The following is a 22,201-nucleotide window of genomic DNA, read 5'->3' as shown; positions in this document are numbered from 1 at the left end:
GGTTGAGCATGAAACGACTGAACAAATGAACAACAAACAGCACAGCAAGTAAGTGAAAGAAATAGGTTTGGATTATGTTTTTACTGGCAATGGGGACATATGTAAATGCCAACCATCAGTGTGTGTGTGTGTGTGTGTTTAAACTATTTAACTGTTCTAGAATGCTTAAAAGGCCGCTAAAATGTTTAAATGTATCAGGGTTTTTGGCAAGGATATCGGCCCAAAATTTCATATTGGTGCATCCCTAACAATAAGAACAGGGAGTCGCTGACCTGCTCAGAGTCTTTCTCACTTGGTTAGAATTTCCACGACAGTAGTTACTTTCTGAGATCTGTGTTGAAATTGTTTAGAAAAAGTAGTCAATTTCTGAGATCTGTATTCAAATAGTTTTTGGGGGGATCCGTATTCACATCCGAAGTAAAAATTTGTTCCCCTGAAAAAAGGAACTTTGCACAAATCCTATTTAAAACAAATTATTCCAGGTCTGGTGGAGAAGGGGTTGAATGAGGTGAGTACCAGCATTCTTATTGGCAGTCATGCTTCAGGAACAAAACAAATTGGATGAGGCATGAGGGAGGTGAAAACTGAAATGTACCTATCAAGCATGCCTTTCTTTGGAATGCCTATTGTGCAACAATTCTACTGTGTGTTATCATATGATCTCCCTTCACTATTGCTACGATTGACAGTGGCATAGATAGCTTTTTGTCCAGATAGCTGCACCCTACACCCACACAAATACGAACGCAAGCACACACAAAAAAAGTTGAAAGTTACAAACACTCCCCAAAACCGCACCTTGAATTCCATTAGATACTTTGATTTGGCAAATTCAGTGAGGGAGAGCGCGTGTGTGTGTGAATTGATGCAGGACGGGTCACGGGCTACTGGTTGGTAGGTTTGACTCACACTGTTCTCCCACTCAAACATCATCAGCTGTTGCAAGAGAGAAATTGTGAATTAGTGAAACCATCCAAAATGACTTTATTCTGCATTTCAAAATAAGATTTCATTACAAATCAATTACATCAATAGATTTTCAGAAACTAAGGTTGATATTAATAGGCAACATGGAAACACTTTTATTTCAGCACTATTTACAGATTGATTTACTGGCTCGATTTTTATTTCATAATACAGATGCCAAAATGACACCCTCATTTCTCACATAGCAGCTAAAAGGTGTGTTTCAAAGAGTTCAGTCCCACCAAAGTGTAAGGCAAGAGGAATGTTAAAATAGCAGGCAAGGTAAGGTGATCCCAAGGTTGTGGTCTTTTCAGGACTCACCCAGTAGAAAACTTGAAAAACGTCACTTTAACGAACAGGGTTGGGGAGGTTACTTTAGAAATGCAATCTGTTACAGTTGCTAGTTACCTGTCCACAATTGTAATCACTAACATTTGAATGACCCAAACTCAGTAACGTAATCTGATAAACTTTAAGTTACTTTTAGATTACTTTCCCCTTAAAACCTCTTGGTGTTAGGGGGCAGTATTTTCATTTTTGGAATAAAAAAAACGTTCCCGTTTTAAACGGGATATTTTGTCAGGAAAAGATGCTAGAATATGCATATAATTGACAGCTTTGGATAGAAAACACTCTAACGTTTCCAAAACTGTAAAGATATTGTCTGTGAGTATAACAGAACTGATGTTGCAGGCGAAAGCCTGAGAAAAATCCAATCCGGAAGTGCCCCAGGTTTTGAAAGCGCTGCGTTCCAATGACTCCCTATTCAGCTGTGAATGTACCATCAACGAGCTTACGCTTTCTACGTATTCCCTAAGGTGCTGTTGAAGAATAGCTGTAGGCGGCCACATTGCGTAAGTGGTCACATGGTGGCTCCGAGAGAGATTCTCTCGTAAAATACAGAGGTAGCCATAACTCCAATCGGTCCTAGTGAAAAACTAATTGTCCCGACAGATATATTATCGAATAGATATTAGAAAAACACCTTGAGGATGGATTCTAAACAACGTTTGATTTCTCAGCCAAACGTGAAGAACAAACTGAGCTATTTCGCCTACAAAAATAATCTTCTGGGAAAAAATGAACTTTGGCTGTCTACCTGGGATTCTCGTGAGTGAAAATGTCCGAAGTTCATCAAAGGTAAATGATTTAATTTCATTGCTTTTCTGATTTCCGTGACAAGGTTGCCTGCTGCTAGCAAGGCTAGGCTATGATAAACTTACACAAATGCTTGTCTAGCGTTGGCTGTAAAGCATATTTTGAAAATCTGAGATGACAGGGTGATTAACAAAAGGCTAAGCTGTGTTCCAATATATTTCACTTGTGATTTTCATGAATAGGAATATTTTCTAGGAAGATTTATGTCCGTTGCGTTATGCTAATTAGTGTCAGATGAAGACAACGGTCCCGTTCACGGGATGGGGTGTCACTACAGGTTAAGAGGCATTAGAAGAAGACAAAAATGAATATTACCAATTGAATGACATCTATTGCAGGATAAATCAATGTTAGAGTTTACAAAGTTCTGGCAATAAATGGATGTTGCATTTTACTTTATAGTTATGTAGGCTTCTTTTAACCGATAGCTTTCTACTTTAATATAGATAATAAAATGAGTAGGCTACATCTTCACATTGAAAATCAAGTCTGTCAGATTTCCAATCCTTCCATTTGATTTCATACCCCTTGGTCTTCAAAATAGGACTTGGAAAAGTGCTATTTGCATGTGAAAAATGATTTCCATATGCTGCATTTGCTATAGGCCTATTGTTTAAGCTTTTGTTGGAGACACTTTGATATCTCAATCATTTGCAGCTGTTTAAGTCCATTAAAAGTGTGTGTGTCCATTAGGCCTATGGGCATTTTTCTTTAATCAGCACAAATTAGATTGAGCAGCAGTGTGATTCACATCAATGAGCTATATAGATATCAATAATAAGTGGTATCCTAGCACCCGTAGGCTACAACACTGCTGTCATCCTTACCTCCAAGCGTTTATTCAAATTGGATGAATAATCTTTGATGCTGACAGCAGTCACACCATTGGAAGACATAGCTTGGACTGTAATCTACAAAAGCCTATTCCTGCTCTTTTTCCGCATATCATTATACACATTTGGTGTGTAATGGTCTCTGACTTGTGGTCAGACTCTCTCAAGTGGAAAACATTTAAGATGATTTGAATGTTATTGAGAATGAAGTAATCATCTAGTTTTTCAAAAGTATCTGTAATCTGATTACAATATTTTAGCTGGTAACGGATTACAGGTAAAAAATACTTTTAGAATCAGTTACATTTAACGGATTACATGTAATCCATTACTCCCCAACCCTGTTCACGACCGTTCTTTATGTATAGAATAGAAAGGGCACTGTTCCAATCCTTGCTCTTTATGTATAGATTAGAAAGGGCACTGTTCCAATCCTTGCTGACCTCTGATCTCACAGCTTCACCTTCCCGGCCAGAGGGCTGGAGGGGAAGAGGTTAAAGAAGCGTCCCAGCGTCCACACGGTGAAGACGTTCCTGTAGGAAGTGTAGCTGATGGCACAGCTCTTATTGAATACTCCCGAGATGTTTTCCTGAGGAGAGAGGCCAAAATACAGTTGTGGTCATCTATAAAGCTTCAGGTTATTCTTCACAGTATGTATCTCTAGTAAGAATACTCTACACTGCTTCTTGGGCTCCAAATATACACACTGACACAATCTACAATACAGTACATAAAAGAATGACAGACATCCAGAGGGCCAGACATTCAACAGCAGATTATGCTAAACAATTTGACAACTTCATGCTTGAGCCTTGGGTGGAGCTAAGCACTGAGCAGTGTGTGACAGGAGGCGGGGACTCACCTGTGGCCAGTCTCCATTGGGCAGCTGCTTGTCAACCAACAGCTGTATTCCTCTCTCAATCACCTGTGCATCTGGGTACCTGCCACAGAGCAGAGAAGAGATTGTGGGTCTACAACTTAAACATACTGAGGTTGATTGGTCCCACTTTGTATCATATTGTTTTAAAACATTTAGTTACAAGGTAGTGATGGGTTCTGACTCTTAAACTTGAAATATTGTTAATTATCAGGTATCCTATGGAAATGAGGAGTGCCATAGTCTGGTTTCTATACCAGAAGTTAATGATTATCTGTAGGGGGAATGTATATGGTGGAGGCAATTGTGCTTGGAATGTACTGAGGAAAGGAAAGGCAATCACATGGTTAGAGTCACTGATAAGGGTGAAGAGAGGTGGTTTAGTGAGGAATGGGGGTTGGGGTCAGGTCACATTAAGGGAGAAGGAACAGTTTATTGCCCGCATCACTTAACTTCCTGCCTAGCAATAAAGATGTCATGTTAAGAGGGAAGAAGGATGCTTCACACAAATTGGGGTGTTCGTTCTGCTGTCCGACCCTTTGGGTGAATAAACTTGGTTTGAGCTTTTATAGTTGTCTGTCATTTTTTACCCTGTTATTTAGAACCTAACCGTAATTATTAAAGGTAGTTACAAGGTAGTCTCATAGGTAGTTACAAGGTAACGTAAACTCACCCCATTCCGTACAAATGTGCGCAATCGCAACATTCAAACGAGGCTGCAAATAAAAACAAATGGGAATGTAGCGACTGTGTTGACTTCAAAATCTGGGGTGTGAACTACGTTTCTATTCAATCGTTGAGCGACATGATAATGGCTCTATAGTATTGGAGAAAAGTTGAAAAAAACTGACCCTCCGTTACATCGTGACGTGTCATGCCGTAATGTACAGCACGCATAAAGCAACTATTTCTGTCTTTACAATCTCTCTCCACCAGGTGTAGCACTTGTCTCATCATTTAAATTTTTTGCGTCTTCACTGCAAGCGATCATGACTCTCAAAAGCCGCTGTTTAATTCTGAAGATCACTTTAGCACCGCCCTGAAAACCTTATTCAAATTTGACACAAACCTTCAAATAGGTATGTCATGACACATTATATAAACACTTTATAGTGTTTTATTTACATTTTAGAGGCGATAAGGTGATAAGTTGGACAGATAGTGGAAAAAAAAGCAGTTTCCCCACACGACATCTCTCTTTCTTACTATCACGCATTAGTTTCACTTCCCCACCCGCCATTTTAAAAATGACCCGACGGAGCTCATTGCCTTCTTGAATCATGCCGAAACAGGCGGCGCGAAGGTCTCGGCATGGATTTTGTTGGAAGGCAGTCTGAGGCTGTAGTGTAGTTAGTATGTGTTAATAATTCCATATCTGGCCATGTCTTATGACTTTAATTCTTATTTCATGTTTTCATTCCATTTGTAATTATGCTTTACAATGGTATTGACATTACAGTTGATCTGGAAGTATTACGTTTTTTGGGTGCTAAAATAAGGTCAATTGTACGGACCAAGGCGATGTACAAAAGTGAGTAAGTTTACGTTAGTTAAATAAGTCATTACAAGACAGTTACATAAATAGTTACTGTTACCTAGCAGCCATGAGGCCCAGCAGGGCCCAGCAGGTGTTGTGGATCTGGGAGTTAGCACTCTGCACGTAGCGACGCTGCTCACAGGACTCAAAGTCCTCACCCCAGCCCCCATCCTCCATCTGGTGGGCCACCAGGAAGTCACAGGCACTCTGCACCTCCTTACACACACCACCGCTGGAGAGAGAAAGGAGACAGAAACAGAGAGAGAGAGTGGGAGAGAGTTAAAGATGTATTTTTAAAGGTTTGAAAAAAAAAACGATTCCACAGACATTCGGGTTTCCTTTGAATGTGGTGTGTGCGTACATGTCTTCCTCCGGCACTAAGGATCCTTACCCATCATGGTAGGTATGACCCATGCAGGCAAAGGCCTCCAAGCCGAACCAGACCCCATAGGTGAAGCACACTCCCCAGGATCTAGGCAACACACACAATAAGAAAGCACTAGGGTTGAAAAAGTACAGTAGGATTTCCTGCCTATTCCCTCCTGATTCCGTGAAGCTTCCAACCGGGATTTCAGGAAAACTTTTTTGGGGAAGGTTACCAGAATTTTGCTACCCTAGGAAGGACACATAACTAAATGGTCCGTATGACGCAGAAGAATGAATAACAACATAACATTCAAATCACAGGCATTCAAATCACATGGCATTCAAATCACAGGCACTGGCATTCAAATCACATAACATTCAAATCACATAACATTCAAATCACATGGCATTCAAATCACAGACACTGCCATTCAAATTACACACAAGGACACACAAGGACATTCAGAGACTTGTCCCGAAGCCACTCCAGCATTGTCTTGGCTGTGTGCTTAGGGTCATTGTCCTTTTGGAAGGTGAACCTTCTCCCCAGTCAGAGATCCTGAGTGCTCTGGAGCAGGTTTTCATCAAGGATCTCACTGTACTTTGCTCCATTCATCTTTGCCTCGATCCTGACTAGTCTCCCAGTCCCTGCCGCTGAAAAACATCCCCACAGCATGATGCTGCCACCACCACCACACCTCACCGTTGGGATGGTGCCAGGTTTCCTCCAGACGTGACGCTTCGCATTCAGGACAAAGAGTTCAATCTTGGTTTCATCAGACCAGAGATTCTTGTTTCTCATGGTCTGAGAGTCCTTTAGGTACCTTTTGGCAAACTCCAAGCGGGCTGTCATGTGCCTTTTACTGAGAAATGGCTCCCATCTGGCCACTCTACATGTAGACCTGATTGGTGGAGTGCTGCAGAGATGGTTGTCCTTCTGAAAGGCTCGCCCATCTCCTCAGAGGAACACTGGAGCTCTGTCAGAGTGACCATCGGGTTCTTGGTCACCTCCCTGACCAAGGCCCTTCTCCACCTATTTGGCCGGGCAGCCAGCACTAGCAAGAGTCTTGGTGATTCCTAACTTCTTCCATTTAAGAATGATGGAGGCCACTGCGTTCTTGGTGACCTTCAATGTTGCAGACATTTTTTGGTACCCTTCCCCAGATCTGTGCCTTGACACAATCATGTCTCGGAGCTCTACGGAGAATTCCTTCGACCTCATGGCTTGGTTTTTGTTCTGACATGCACTGTCAACTGTGGGACCTTATATAGACAGGTGTGTGCCTTTCCAAAACATGTCCAATCAATTGAATTTACCACAGGTGGACTCCAATCAAGTTGTAGAAACATCTCAAGGATGATCAATAGAAACAGGATGCACCTGAGCTCAATTTGAAGTCTCATAGCAAAGGATCTGAATACTTAAGTAAATAATGTATTTCTGTTTTTTATTTGTAATACATGTGCAAACATTTCTAAAAACCTGTTATGGGATATTGCGTGTAGATTGATAAGAACAAAAAAATATGTAATCAATTTTAAAATAAGGCTGTAACGTAACCAAATGTGGAAAAAGTCAAGGGGTCTGAAAACTTTCTGAATGCACTGTAAGTGAGACCGGAAGCTACTTACCCTTCCCATGACCCATCGGGCCTCTGCACCCTCCGGCAGTACTCCAATCCTTCTCTCAGAGTGGACCTGAGTTAAAACAGTTAGAAAAAGTGAGGCTTTTAGGCAGCAGCTTGGAGAGGGTTAGGGTTCCAGGCTAGAGGTATAGCATGTGTGTGTGCGTGTACCTGATCTCCTCTGTCCGGTATTCAGGGTACACCTGCTGGAAGTGTCTCAGAGCCTGCATGACTGCTGAGGTGCACTCCACATAGGTGTAGTCTATCATGATGTCACCTGAAAGAAAGAGATAGGGGGGTGGTGGTGGTGGGAGGGAGTACAAAGCTTGTATTTATATCCAAAAAAGGTATTATATCCATAAATACAACACAGGGATCGGGGGGGGGGGGGTCGGTGAGATGAAAGACTCACCAAACACCTCTGAGGGGTTGAGTAGCTCCAACAGTCTCCCTCCTCGCTTGGTCTCATAAGTGGCAAAACCGCCGTCTCCGTTTCTCATGCTTAGCAACTGCAACACACAGTCAACCAGGGCAAGTGTCAGTATTGTATGTTGCTTTTTTGTTGTATGATGGAATCAAACATGAGCTGAGAATTTGCATTATTATCAGCACCGTGAGACATCATCTTGAAAGAAGTTGAGAGTTGGGGAGATAGTAGAGAGGAAAATACATGAAAGATCGAGAAAAGCCCCCGACACGATATATCAAGTTGTGGTGAAAACTGTGATTGGGTTGTACAGTAGATAGAAGTTAGTTGGTGTTGCCACTGACCACATTGACGGAGTCACACAGGCGCTCTGAGGGGACGTGCTGACTGATGAAGGGACAGTGTTCCTGCAGAAGCATCACTGACTTTAGGCCCTCTGCCGTGCAGTCGGCCACGATCCAGCCACAGTCCCGCGTGCTGAAGGGGAACCCTCCCTGATAAACACACATTCATGCATGTAAGTGCGCATAGACAAACACACACACAAATGCACACACACAACCATGCAGGACACACGGATGTGCAGGACAAATACACACAATCACTCACACGCGACCATACAGGACACACGCACACGGTCTTGCAGGACAAACACACTCATACAGGACACGCAGACACTTCCTCGGACTGGCAGTAATGGTTCACCTTGTTCATCTGTCTGTAGTATTTCTGGTATTCTGGGGGGTTGTCTGGTATCTGATGAAAGGAGAAAACTGGTCAGACATCGGAAAAAAAATCCATAGAAAAGCAACAGGTGTATTAGGAACCCGAGGAATGTGTGCCCTCAAGGTGTTTTGTCTGGCAGCGAGCCAATACACTAGACTCTGTGACCTGTGTGAGGAACTCACATTTCCTGTGACGCTCTCACCTGTGTGATGGTGAGGAACTGGTGAGCGTGTTTAAGACACTCTTCTAACCTGGGGCTGTCCTGAGCCCCTGCCTGAATGACCCCAATTGAGGGAAAAACACAAAAACATTACAAATCCTCTCAACTTTGACATCTTTACAGTTATCAATCATCACATCAATGGAGAGTAATGCACGCAGAACGTAAAGCATGATGAACAAGTCAGATGAGTTCTTTGTAATTCTTTGTAGAGTAACATGAATATCTCACTTCTAGGAACGCCTGAGCTGCGAAAGCCGTGTCCCATAGCTGTGATCCATTGGTTCCCTATAGGAACACAACCAGACTGCATGTCAGGAAACCAGGTCAGACATTAAAAGTGCTTTTCTGTCTACTTAATTTGGGTCAGGAAACCAGCCCATAACGCAAAAGATTAACGACATTATGTATATCATGGCTCGCCAATACCCAACATACCTGCATTTTCATACCATCCAATCCCAGCCTATCGCAAAGCAGGAAATGGAAAACAAACATGTAAGTAAACACGCTCACAACCTACTGCATTGTCACATACAACTGACTCACTAACTGACTGACCAGAGGTAGTCTGGGATCCTGGACACGTGCTCCTGGAAGGCAGCGGAAGAGGGTCCGTCCACTTGCCAGCGCACCAGCATGTTGATCGTTTTGGAGATCTGAGGAGTGAAACTAGGCGTTAAATCACTGCCACGTAACAACTGACACACAATTCTGGATCACCTTAAACCACAGTGTAAACTGCCAAAACAGCATTAAAGATGGAATCCGCACTAGGGGAAACAGCGCCACTAATGTTATCCGCCCCACGGCCGTTGTCGTTTTTGTTTCATTGAAGAAGCAGAGGTGGGGAAGCGTTGCATATCGAGGTAAAGAAAAAAAATCCAGTACATATGCTTCTGTTCTACCGCCCGTGCAATAATGTCTGAGGGGAAAGAACTGTGTTCATTGTTCGCAGTAACTTCTTTGCTGTGATAATATTGCAAACCAATGTTTCACAAAAAAGGATTCCAGCTGGAAGTGCAAGGAAATACTAGATAATCCTAAAACACAAGTGGCATCAAAAAAAAAGGTACTTTGATTAAAGTTCAGTTTCTTACTGGGCCGATGCTGATGCACTTGGTGAAACGGTCGTCAGCCTGTATGTGGTCGTACAGCTCTTTGACCGCTCTTCCTCGTAGACTACTGCTGTGGTGGGCCTCATACACGTTCATGACCACTGAGGAAGAACAGAGAATTCAAGATTACAGTTATAACATCGTCACAAATGACCAATCACAAACTATTAATACGGTATGTGCAGTGCTTACTGTAAGCCACGGTGAGTAGCGTGCTGTGTGGTGTGTACATGTCACATGGTGCCACATTGTTCCGCTGACCAGGCCAGTTGATGGTGGCATAGTCCTGGACATACAGCTCCTATAGAACAGAGAAGGATGCTACTAAGTCCATATACTCTATTGCAGCTCCATCTTATTCCAGCTGATCTTTGGGGCTGTGCCTACGTGGGCAACTTCTGGCCGGAGTGAGTGGAGCACTATGACAGAAACATGTCGCCCCCAGGTGGGGTGAAGTAACTACTGCACCTGTCTGAGGCTGAGCACCAGGGGGTCCTCCTTGGCAGCAAACCTGAGAGCGTAGCAGTAGCTCATAGGGAGGTAGACCTGGCGACAGTGGCACCAGAGAGTGGATGGGTGAGCAGGGAACCAGGTAGGGAACAGCCTGAATAGAGGACAAAACATGGACCAAAGAACAGGACAAGTTGAAACATAGCTGAGGGAATCAATATCCCAAATCAAGGTTAAAGTTCACAAGTATTCAAGAGTGAGCGGCCTATCCAATTTCAACTTTTATGTATAGGTGCTATATAAAGGCGAATTAAAATCTATGTACAATTCTGATCAAATTCGTATCAGGACATCAAGCGTACCACATCTCCGGGAGGAGCGTGTTCATTCCTTCCCAGCTGTACACATTGAGGATGGCCAACCAGAATTTACCCCAGGAGGGGATGCCAAGCGAGCCTCCTGTACAACAGACAGACACACAGACATGATCTGACTCTATAATGGTAACAATTTCACCTCTTATGAGGTTAAAAGCATTTAGACACTTTTTATTTCAGGTTTAAAACATATACAGGTGATGCTCTCCAACATTCCCTTTCATTTTTTTCAAACAGCATATATTTCTTTGGTTCCACCAACATACGAAACAAAGACCTCAATTAATTGACCCCCCCCCCCCAAAAAATGTTAAACAGTTAAATAAGACCTTTGCTGTGCAGGTTGTTCCTGGCCCTAACCATATCCGGGTCATCCGGTCCCACTCCCAGAATCCTCAGGGTGGTGTAGCTGAGGGACGTGCCAAACACTGTGGACTTGTCTTCAATGTGTCTGACAAGAAATTACCAAAACACAAAAAGAAGAAATCTTTGAAGCTTTGACTGCGCTGATACTCACAGGCCTCATAAGCTGTGGTGGAAACATTGCTAATTAAACTACTGGAGAATATCTAAACAGTGTGCGTGGGCATCCCTCTTATTTTCACACTGTATTTTGGGGTAGAAGTGAAGGAGAGCAGTGATGAGAACACTCACAGGCCCCAGCCTCCATCAGCCAGCTGGACAGAGCGCAGGTATCTCACCATCTCCTTCTTCCAGGCCTCAGGGAGAGGGATCTGGGTTATGTGACAGGTGATCAGGAGACCTGAGGATAGCACAGACAGACAGACCACTGATGTCATCTCAGATGTTGTAAGTACAGATGTGAGTCTCATCGTTAACTTGAGTGTTTTTACTGTTTTCATAACCCATGGATTACATTATAACTACCATGGCATAATGTACATGATAATGCACACCACGTCCGACCCCGTCCATTGTTATTTTCCCATGGACATGACACAATAAAACTCAATGACCGTGCTTGTTATGTGTACATACATTATCTGTAAATATGGAAGTGAACATTGGATGGCATTATGCAGACATTTAATTTTACGAGATGCATACTGTACTTCCTCTGAAAGTGCATCTAATTGTGTGTACCTGGTAGCAGGAAGAGGGGTCCTCCGTAGTCTCCTGCCCAGTGGCCATCTTCTGCCTGGAGCTGGCTGTAGAATGCCATGCCCTTCAGGGCTGACTCCACTGCAGTGTGGACTGAGGGAGAGCCAGGGATGAATTTACTCTGTAGAGGGGCATAGGTACTGTCACAACAAAGCATGGGTCAAAGGTCACAACACTAATGACGAGCTCGTTCGAGGAGAGATTTAGTTCCACCTTTTGTTCTTGTGGGGCCCAACTATTCTATCATTGAATGTATACTTCAATGAGACATATGTATATAAGAGGTTAGGATGAGAGAATATGCACTTATTCTTGCAAGGGTTTCAACCATTCGGTTTATGGCTTCAACTAATAATATATTATAATAATTTGGGGGGTGCTTATATTTTACCTGTTAAATTTATATTGATTTAAGTCAATTAAGGAACACATTTTTATTTACAATGAAGGCCAACTAAGGGGACATGTAGGCAATCCAAAAAATGCAATACAAGTGTGCAATAGAAATGTTACTTATTTCTATTTTTTTGCATATCAACTACCCCTGAGACAGCCACAGGGAGTGGGGTCACAATTGTACAGCACCCCTGGAGCAATTAGGGTTAAGTGCCTTGCTCAAAGACACAGCTACAGATTTTCCACCTGGTCGGCTCCAGTATTCGAACCAGCATCCTTGCGGTTGTTGGCCTAACGCTCTAGCCTTAAGGCTACCTGTCATGCCTAATGCTTACACTTCAGATAGCCTAGGTCAGTCTGTTCTCATGGACTAGACGTAACATAGTAAAAGTAAATCAGAGACACTGAAATTAGTATGTTATGTTAGGTTTCATATGGTTACATAAGAGATGTAGACCTCATTTTTCAACTACTTAAAACTTTTGCAACTGCTTAGCATGTCTGCTAACCCTTGCCCTAAACCTTAACCTAACTCCTAAACTTAACCCTAACCCCTAGCTAACGTTAGCCACCTTGCCGGAATTTGTAACATACACAATATATACAAAAGTATGTGGACATCCCTTCAAATGAGTGAGTGGCTCATTTGGCCAGTCAGCCACACCCGTTGCTGACTGGTGTATAAAATTGAGCATACAGCCATGCAATCTCCATAGACAAACATTGGCAGTAGAATGGCCTTCCTGAAGATCTCAGTGACTTTCAACATGGCACCGTCATCCAACAAGTCAGTTAGGAAAATGTCTGCCCTGGTCAACTGTAAGTGCTGTTATTGTGAAGTGGAAACATCTTGGAGCAACAATGGCTCAAATGTGAAGTGGTAGGCTACACAAGCTCACAGAACACGACCGCTGAGTGCTGAAGCACCTAAAGATCGCATGTCCTCGGTTGCAACATTCACTACCGAGTTCCAAACTGCCTCTGGAAGCAACGTCAGCACAATAACTGTTCATCCGGAGCTTCATGAAATGGGTTTCCATGGCCGAGCAGCCGCACAGAATCCTAAGATCACCATGAGCAATGCCAAGCATGGTCTGGAGTGGCGTAAAGCTCGCTGCCATTGGACTCTGGAGCAGTGGAAATGCATTCTCTGGAGTGATGAATCACACTTCACCATCTGGAAGTCCAACAGACGATTCTGGGTTTGGAGGATGCCAGACGAACGCTATCTGCAGAATACATAATTGCTAACTGTAAAGTTTGGTGGAGAAGGAATAATGGTCTGGGGCTGTTTTTCATGGTTTGGGCCCCTTAGTTCCAGTGAATGGAAATCTTAACGCTACAGCATACAATGACTTTCTAGATGATTCTGTGCTTCCAACTTTGTGGCAACAGTTTGGGGAAGTTTTCTGTTTCAGCATGACAATGGCCCCGTGCACAAAGCAAGGTCCATACAGAAATGGTTTGTTGAGATCGGTGTGTGACCTCAAGCCCATCAAACACCTTTGAGAATAATTGGAACACCGACTGCGAACCAGGCCTAATCATCCAACATCACTGCCCGACCTCACTAGTGCTCGTGGCTGAATGGAAGCAAGACCCGCAGCAATATTCCAACATCTAGTGGAAAGCCTTCCCAGAAGAGTGGAAGCTGTTATAGCAGCAAATGGGGGACCAACTCCATATTAATGCCCATGATTTTGGAATAAGATGTTCAACGAGCAAGTCTGCACATACACTACATGACCAAAAGTATCATAAGTTTGGCAAATTTGCAGCTTGTTATACATTTAGAAAACTCATAACATATAATGCTAATTGTAATTCGTAACATATAATATAAAATGGGTGATGGACATCCACAAATTAATACATACCATATGAAACGTAACATCATACTAAATAGTGTCTCGGATTTACGTACAGAATAAAAGTAACTAGGTAAATCCTCTCCTTTAGTAGATACAGTTGACATTCCCAATGGCTCGTGAAAAATAAACATGAATGAGTATGTGTACCGTATCCAAACCAAGTGAATGGGCTTCAAGCATAGTCTGCTCCCTGTCTGATGTGTCTTGATCCTCTACATAGCGCCATGTCTGCCTGCCCTCTGTGTTACTGAGCCTCCAGCGGGTCAGGTCTGTCGCTGGCTCCGTCTTGTACGGCCCCCCCCTTCTACGAAGGCATCTGAGGGTGCAAGAATTGACAGCGCGCGTATACGTATGGAATTCATGGGCGCGCGTATTCACTGGGGACACACTGGTTGAATCGACGTTGTTTCCACGTCATTTCAATGACATTTACGTTGAATCAACGTGGAATACACGTTGAATTGAAGTCTGTGCCCAGTGGGTGTGGCGCTTGAGTAATTCTGCACCACAATTTGTATTGTACAGAATGGTCATTGTTGAAATTGATAGTCGTTGACATGTATCCTGTTCCTTTCCTAATGAGCATGCATGTCCTTTCTGATCCAAGTTAATCTTGTGAAAGAGCACAAAGCAATCAGCTACCAATCAATTAGCAAGTTATAACTTCTTACAAATGTTTACTTTTATAGCATATATAATACACATACACATAATTGAACATGTTCGTTCTGTACTTACGTTCCCTCGGTCATCATTAAAACCTTATGAATGAATTAAATCCTCCGCAAACTTCAGCTGATCCACAGGATCGGCCCCCATTTGTGATACTGTGGGAATTGAAGTTCTCTTTTCAAAATATTTCCGTTGGATAAACACTACCTTGTGCCACAGAGGACTGCCCTTCCCATGGTACCAAGCAGTACCACCCGAGGTGGTTTTTGCATGGAGAGATATGAGCAGACAAACGACTGTCCAATCACAATTTAGAGAGGCGGGGAAATGGGCGGGGTTTCAATGTAGCACTCCCATGAATGCTCGAACATGTTGCTTTCGTGAATGTGAGAGCTTTACCATAAAATAAATAGATATGTCAAGAGTTTACCTTTATTTAACTAGGCAAGTCAGTTAAGAACACTATATGGCAACATTAATCAGAAGACATGACTTATTATGACAAATATAACCCCAGCATTTTAGACAAATATAGCTCAAAATGAAACATAGGCACAAACATAACCAAATTAATTCATTTGGGTCAATCCACAAAATATCCCTAAATCAGTTAATATGGAGAAATATGATAATAAACCCTCCTTGGGATTAAAAAAAAAACATCTACAAGAAGACTAAGCAACTAATTACAACGAATACATAATCGTGGATATAAACTTAAGTCATGTTAGGTCTGTCAAGCAACTGCATGTGTAGGTTACTGAGATCCACCCGTTATAGGAAGGCAGACACACGGAACAAATCAGTTCCCTTTCATAATGCAAAACTACTTAACAAAACAAAAAAAGAAAAAGCAATGAATCTTTCTTCTCAATTAGAAAACCAACATTTAAAAAAGTAAAAACAGTGACAATATTATGGGTTTACATTTTCTGACCACAATAACAGATTTTCAGATGGAAACAAGTACAAAAAGCAAAAGCTAAGGCCTTTAACTAAGTGGTGTGATATGACATGAGATTCAGTCCTCGACAATGTTCAATAAACTGTTCAGCTTGAGTCCGCACGCAAGCTCCTCCTCTCGACTGGCTAGTAAAAGCCTATCCAATTCCTTCAGGCGCTGCGCCATGGATACAGGAGCACCCTTGAGCCAATCGCACTCTGCTTTCTCCAAAGGGTCTTCTGATTCTGCCTCCTACAAAAAAATAAGACATTGAAGAATATCAGTTAAGTCACTCTACTATTGTACTATTCATCGCAAATGCTCACAACACTTGGGTGAGAGAGACAGTGGGAGTGGTGAAAAAAGTACCCAATTGTCATACTTAAGTAAAAGTAAAGATGCATTAATAGAAAATGACTCAAAAGTGAAAGTCACCCAGTAAAATACTACTACAGTAACTGTATTTGGTTTTAAATAAAAGTATGTATCAAAAGTACATGTAATTGATAAAATGTACTTAAGTATCAAAAGTAAAAGTATAAATCATTTCACATTCCTTATATTAAGCAGAGAGCACAATTTTCTTGTTTTTTAAATTCACGGATAGCCAGGGACACAGTCCAACGTGTAAACAATAGTGAGTCTGCCAGTACAAATTCCCCCCCAAAATAAGTTTTTTTTTTTTACTAAAATACTTTAAAACTACTGGACAGTGGTTACAGTATATAGTGTAGCCTACTTAGTGCGTTGTGTTTAACACATGTTCAACAGTGTAAATTATCAATTACAGTGCTTTCAGAAAGTATTCACAACCCATGACTTTTTCAAAATGTTGTTGTGTTATAGACTAAATTTCCTTTGACAGCGATTACAGCTGTGAGGCTTTCTGGGTAATTGTAAGAGTTTTGCATACCTGGATTTGACAATATTATTTGAAATTCTTCAAGCTCTGTCAAGTTGTTTGTTAATCATTCCTAGACAGCCTTTTTCAAGTCTTGTCATAGATTTTCAAAGCATTCAAAGCAAAGCATTGGAAAACCTTCCTGGTCTTTGTAGTTGAATCTGTGTTTGAAATTCAATGCTCGATTGAGGGACCTTACAGATAATTGTATGTGTGGGGTACAGAGATGAGGTAGTCATTCAAAAATCATGTTAAACACTATCTATCATTGCAAACAGAGTACATGCAACTTATTATGTGACTTGTTACCCCTGAACTTATTTAGGCTTGCCATAACAAAGGGGTTGAATACTTATTGACTAAAGACATTTCAGTTTTTCATTTTTAATTCATTTGTAAAAATAGGCCAGTGAATTTTTTTTAATAACCAATTTTAAATTCAGGCTGTAACACACAAAGTAAAAGGTTGTGAATACTTTCTAGAGGCACTGTAAATTAGATATTTCTGTATTTCATTTTCAATTAATGTAAAAAAAATAATCTAAAAACATGTTGTTTTCACTGTCATTATGGGGTATTGTATCTAGATTGTATGTACTTTCTCAGGGCACTGTAATAGTATTTATGTGTGTGCATATATATATGTACGTGTGTGTGTGTGTGTGCGAAGACAGTCGTACCTGTGTAGCAGTGGACGCACCACCAGAAGTACGTATGGGGGTGATGATGTTAGTCATGGAGAGCAGGCTAGAGGGCATGAAGAGGGGCATGGAGAGAGAGTCCAAGGGCTCTACCTCTAGCCAGCGCTGCAGCTGTTCCTCACACCTCTGGCTGTGTGCCCTCTCCACCTGGAGACCGTGGAGGACCTTGTGGGGTAGCAGGTCCCGGATTGAGGGGGTGTGTGTGATGTCCAGAGTGTGGCAGGGGGCAAAGTGGTCCGGACGATCCACCAGGCTCCGGAACAGCTTCTGTCTGAGGGGAGGGAGAGCTGCGAGGCCTCCTGGACTGGCTCTGAAGAAGGGAGAGAGAGCTGCGAGGCCTCCTGGACTGGCTCTGAAGAGGAAATGATCATTTTTCATTTATCAATTCGCTGAAGGGAGTATAGGCCAACAGACTCAGGAGTAGATTTGAGAGTGAGAGAGAAATATAGAGGGAGAAAGAGAGACAGAGTAGTGAACCAGTCTCCTCCTTACCCCTGTGTCTCCTGCTGCTTCTCTCTGTGTGTGAGGCTGACCGCCTCCGTCCACTCTGCCGGGGGCTGGAAGCCCTTCAGTCCCTCCTTGGGGAAGTAGACCAGGACCTCTCCATCTTCTGTCACTGCATCTGGAACAGCACCACCGGAGTCTTGGGATTAAGTTTAGCTCTTTACAAATTCCAATGCAATAAAGGCTTTTTAACTTGTTTTCTTGCTTTCTTCGTACAGTAGTTTGATGTCTCAAATCCCGCTGAAAGCTCAGTATATTCTGTCTAGCATAAGGATCTGCATTTGTCTTTGGTGCGGGAAATGTCACTCAAAGTGCTAGAATAGGCCTTGAGTAGAGCAGACAGAGTAGATAAACCAATAGTCATCTCACCGTCACAAACTGGGCTGTCAGGGGGTTGCCAGTCCTTCAGCTTATGGTCTATGCAGAGAGCCACCACCTCGTCCCAGGGGACCTGCTGGAAGGATGGGCCCTCCTCCTCCCAGTGGTCCTGGGCTCCAGCCGTGGAACAGCGCACACTCTCCAGGAGGTTCTCCAGACGGGACATGAGGAGGGGCTGGCTGTGGCGCGAAGTTGGGATCTGGCCGGCGTACTGGAAGATGGCGGAACACAGCTGGGGCCAGGAGGCTGGGGGGAATTTTATTAATGAGATTAAAGAGTAGATGGGAGGGCAATGTAAACAGTTGTAATTTGAGCAGCAATAAGGGATAAATGTTAGCCTGGGTGCCAGTCTGTTAGGCAAAAGCAAAAACAGATCTGGGATCAGGCTACATAAAAGTTGCAAGTCAACAGAATCACACACAAGCACAACTACACAGTAACACACCCACCTGTGTTAGCGGGAATGTCCCAGCTGGGTATCTGTAAGCTGACTACAGCCGTCCGGAGCCAGGCCAGGTGTTGGGGAGAGTTCCAACCCAGGTGTGGCACCAAGTTCCGGGTCTCAGGCAGGGCGAACTCCCCCGGAGGCCAGGACAGGCTGGAGAGGTACTGGGAAGACACTAGGTCAGCCAGGAATGCCAGCACAGCATTGTAGAGTTTAATGACAGGGGCTGGGTGTTGGCGCGCCAGCCCTGCCCCCGCCCGGTCCTGCCGGTGGCTGTAGAGGCGGGCACTGAACTCGCGGCCTAGCCCGGCCTCCACGAAGTGCACCAGGGTCTGGGAGGAGAGGAGGGCGGGCACTGGGGCACGTGCCAAGAGCCAGCGTACCGCTTGGCTCACCTGGGGGCAAGCAAAACCCCATAAAACAACACATTAGAATACTTCCAATTCAATAAAACTTGGGTTGCGACGATACCAGTATCCCAATACTTTTTACATGGCAAAAACTAAAACAGAAACAGATTAAATCCTTTGGTCCCTTAAAAACCAGCTGTAAGATAGCTTGGAAAATAAATAAATGCGACTGGATGGAAACATAATGATGTTGGTTTCCAACATTAGGGCTGTTATCATAGATACTTTTGTACCCGTTTCCTCCAGCATCTTCACAAGGTCCTTTGCTGTTGTTCTGGGATTGATTTGCACCAGGGTCCTGTGTGGCTCAGTCGGTAGAGCATGGCGCTTGCAACGCCAAGCGTCGTGGGTTCGATTCCCGCTGGGACCACCCATATGTAAAAGTAGTGGCCCCAGCCGACTTGTAAGTCGCTTTGGACAAAAGTGTCTGCTAAATGGGATATATTATTATTATTATATTATAAAGAAATTAAATCCCTTTCGTGGTTTGTTTTTTTGGCATGATAGTAATGAATATCGCGATACTGGTATCGTCCAGGTTGTAAATACAACACTACTCATTTAATTATCTTAGGAGCAATTTAAATAGTTGTATTTTGTTTCAAGAGGGCTCTCCGTACCTGCTCTGAGCCCTGTAGGTCGCTGGTGGTCTCTGGGATGTGGACGAACACGTGTTCTGATATCAGACCGTCTTCAACTAACGTCTGGAGCATCAGGTCTAACCAGAAGAGAAGAAGAGGCAGGCAGAGATTTTCAGATTTGGTACTTAATAAGGACTTAATTCAGAATATGTGCCATTGAGTGAGTGACCACTGAGAAAATGCTGGTGAGATCCAGCCATGTGTGCATGTGTGGTTGGGGTACCCCTACCTTCCTCCAGTTTCTGTGTGTTGTGGGGGCCAGGCACCAATATGGCAAGGGGCAGCGAGCAGTCCCAGATGTTGGCCTGCTGGAGCTGTTTGAGCTGGAGCAGAGCGGAGAGCATGGGCACGTCCTGGTCCTCGCTGCCTGGGCTGGGGGCAGGCAGCAGCATCAGCAGGGCCCCTGTACCCTGGAGCTCCTGGCCCTCCTCCAAATTGGACAGGCCCTCTTCACTCAGCGGGCCTCGAGATGCCTGGTAGGTACAACACACACAGACAAAGTCAGTACAACTACACTGCTGTCAGAAGTGTCTTGATATTTGCTTAGATGGGATTGGTGAATGCATCAGGATGTTAATCCGTCAGTGTAGAACAGGGGTGTCAAACATACGGCTCACAGGCCAGATCTGGGGTCAATTCCTGCCCGCCGGAGGTTCCAGCAAAAAAAAATATATATATAAATATATATATTTTAAAAAGATACAATTGAAGTTGGAAGTTTACACACACCATAGCCAAATACATTTAAACTCAGTTTAGCACAATTCCTGACATTTAATCCTAGTAAAAATTCCCTGTTTTAGGTCAGTTAGGATCACCACTTTATTTTAAGTATGATCTTTGTCCCCATGTGCAGTTGCAAACCGTAGTCTGGCTTATGGTGGTTTTGGAGCAGTAGCTTCTTCCTTGCTGAGTGGCCTTTCAGGTTATGTCGATATAAGACTCATTTAACTGTGGATATAGATACTTTTGTACCCGTTTCCTCCAGCATCTTCACAAGGTCCTTTGCTGTTGTTCTGGGATTGATTTGCACCAAAGTACGTTCATCTCTAGGAGACAGAACGCATCTCCTTCCTGAGCGGTATGACTGCTGCGTGGTCCCATGGTGTTTATACTTGCGTACTATTGTTTGTACAGATGAACGTGGTACCTTCAGGCGCTTGAAAATTGCTCCCAGGGATGAACCAGACTTGTGGAGGTCTACAATTGTTTTTCTGAGGTCTTGGCTGATTTCTTTTGATTTTCCCATGATGTCAAGGAAAGAGGCACCGAGTTTTAAGGTAGGCCTTGAAATACATCCACGAGTACACCTACAATTGACTCAAATTATGTCAATTAGCCTATCAGAAGCTTCTTGAACCATGACGACATTTTCTGGAATTTTTCAAGCTGTTTAAACCCTCTTAGGGCTAGGGGGCAGTGTTCGGAAGTTCAGATGACTGACGTGCCCAAAGTAAACTGCCTGTTACTCAGGCCCAGAAACTAGGATATGCATATAATTGGTAGCATTGGATAGAAAACACTCTGAAGTTCCTAAAACTATTCAAATAATGTCTGTGATTAAGGGCGCTGTACTGCAGCGTCAACTGTGCCCTCTGTCATAACCGGCCGCGACCGGGAGGTCTGTGGGGCGACGCACAATTGGCCTAGCGTCATCCGGGTTTGGCCGGTAGGGAAATCCTTGCCTCATCGCGCACCAGCGACTCCTGTGGCGGGTAGGACGCAGTGCGCGCTAACCAAGGTTGCCAGGTGCACGGTCCCTCATTAGAAAAGTAGTCTTGTTGCACTTGTGAATGAGTTGGCCGCTCTTCGTTATTTATCTTCCCCATTGAACATACTATTCTTGGTCTCAAATATTATTGTTTATTTAGATATTAGAGTACCTGAGGATTAATTAGAAACATCGTTTGATTTGTTTGGACGAACATTACCGGTAACTTTTTGGATTCGTTTGTGTGTGTGTGTTGAACGAGTGGATTACTGAAATCAATGGCGCCAACTAAAGACTTTTTTGGATATAAAGAAGGACTTTATCAAACAAAACGACCATTCATTGTGTAGCTGGGACCCTTGGGATTGCAAACAGAGGAAGATCTTCAAAGGTAAGTAATTTATTTTATCGCTATTTGTGGTTTTGTGATGCCTATGCTGGTTTGAAAAAGTATTTTGATGTGGGGCGCTATCTTCAGAAAATCGCATGGTATGCTTTTGCCGTAAAGCCTTTTTGAAATCTGACAATGCGGTTGGATTAACAAGAAGTCAAGCTTTTAAATGATGTAAGACACAATGTTTAATATTACAATTTTTTATTTTGAATTTCGCGCTCTGCAATTTCACCAGATGTTGTCGTAGTGGAACGCGAGCAGGACACCGAGCTGCAAGAGGTTTTAAAGGCACAGTCAACTTAGTGCAAACTTCTGACCCACTGGAATTGTGATACAGTGAATTATAAGTGAAATAATCTGTCTGTAAACAATTGTTGGAAAATTACTTGTGTCATGCACAAAACTATAGTTTGTTAACAAGACATTTGTGGA

General features: G+C 43.2%; 2 protein-coding genes across 3 annotated transcripts in view; both read right to left on the bottom strand.

Annotated features, from left to right (window-relative positions):
• Nucleotides 1–967: 967 nt before the first annotated feature.
• Nucleotides 968–14,928, bottom strand: lss (lanosterol synthase (2,3-oxidosqualene-lanosterol cyclase)). The gene is made up of 22 exons (XM_064975825.1): nt 14,808–14,928; nt 14,217–14,385; nt 11,785–11,923; nt 11,335–11,443; nt 11,010–11,131; nt 10,666–10,762; nt 10,322–10,457; nt 10,046–10,154; nt 9,836–9,954; nt 9,297–9,394; nt 9,174–9,201; nt 8,967–9,023; nt 8,718–8,789; nt 8,495–8,545; nt 8,134–8,283; nt 7,775–7,871; nt 7,534–7,639; nt 7,370–7,435; nt 5,763–5,843; nt 5,430–5,603; nt 3,820–3,898; nt 968–3,546 (listed from the first exon to the last, which is right to left on the bottom strand). Exons 1-22 carry the CDS (start codon nt 14,822–14,824, stop codon nt 3,409–3,411), a joined length of 2,214 nt encoding a protein of 737 aa, XP_064831897.1. The 5' UTR covers nt 14,825–14,928; the 3' UTR covers nt 968–3,408.
• A 229-nt stretch (nt 14,929–15,157) lies between these two features.
• The window catches only part of mcm3ap (minichromosome maintenance complex component 3 associated protein), a 27,013-nt gene continuing 19,969 nt past the window's right edge, over nt 15,158–22,201 (bottom strand). For both annotated transcript variants that reach the window (XM_064975818.1, XM_064975817.1), the window contains exons 22-28: nt 19,894–20,137; nt 19,644–19,741; nt 18,618–19,008; nt 18,160–18,414; nt 17,779–17,908; nt 17,266–17,638; nt 15,158–15,936 (exon numbers count right to left, since the gene is read on the bottom strand). In XM_064975818.1, coding sequence (XP_064831890.1) covers nt 15,763–15,936; nt 17,266–17,638; nt 17,779–17,908; nt 18,160–18,414; nt 18,618–19,008; nt 19,644–19,741; nt 19,894–20,137 — 1,665 coding nt within the window. In that variant the 3' untranslated portion in view covers nt 15,158–15,762. The remainder of the gene's footprint in view (nt 15,937–17,265; nt 17,639–17,778; nt 17,909–18,159; nt 18,415–18,617; nt 19,009–19,643; nt 19,742–19,893; nt 20,138–22,201) is intronic.

This window comes from Oncorhynchus masou, chromosome 10 (genome assembly GCF_036934945.1).
Source record: "Oncorhynchus masou masou isolate Uvic2021 chromosome 10, UVic_Omas_1.1, whole genome shotgun sequence".
Classification (NCBI taxonomy): domain Eukaryota; kingdom Metazoa; phylum Chordata; class Actinopteri; order Salmoniformes; family Salmonidae; genus Oncorhynchus; species Oncorhynchus masou.
Note: the sequence above shows the minus strand (reverse complement) of the source record. Positions and strands in the feature narration are given on the sequence as shown.

Bases quoted from the DNA above. Each gene is read 5' to 3' on its own strand.
- lss (XM_064975825.1), bottom strand. The intron at 11,132-11,334 runs GTGAGTGTTCTC...ATTTCTTGTCAG, and splicing joins GCTGATGGAGGCTGGGGCCT to ACACATTGAAGACAAGTCCA. The intron at 5,844-7,369 runs GTAAGTAGCTTC...TGTGTTGCCTAG, and splicing joins CCCGATGGGTCATGGGAAGG to ATCCTGGGGAGTGTGCTTCA.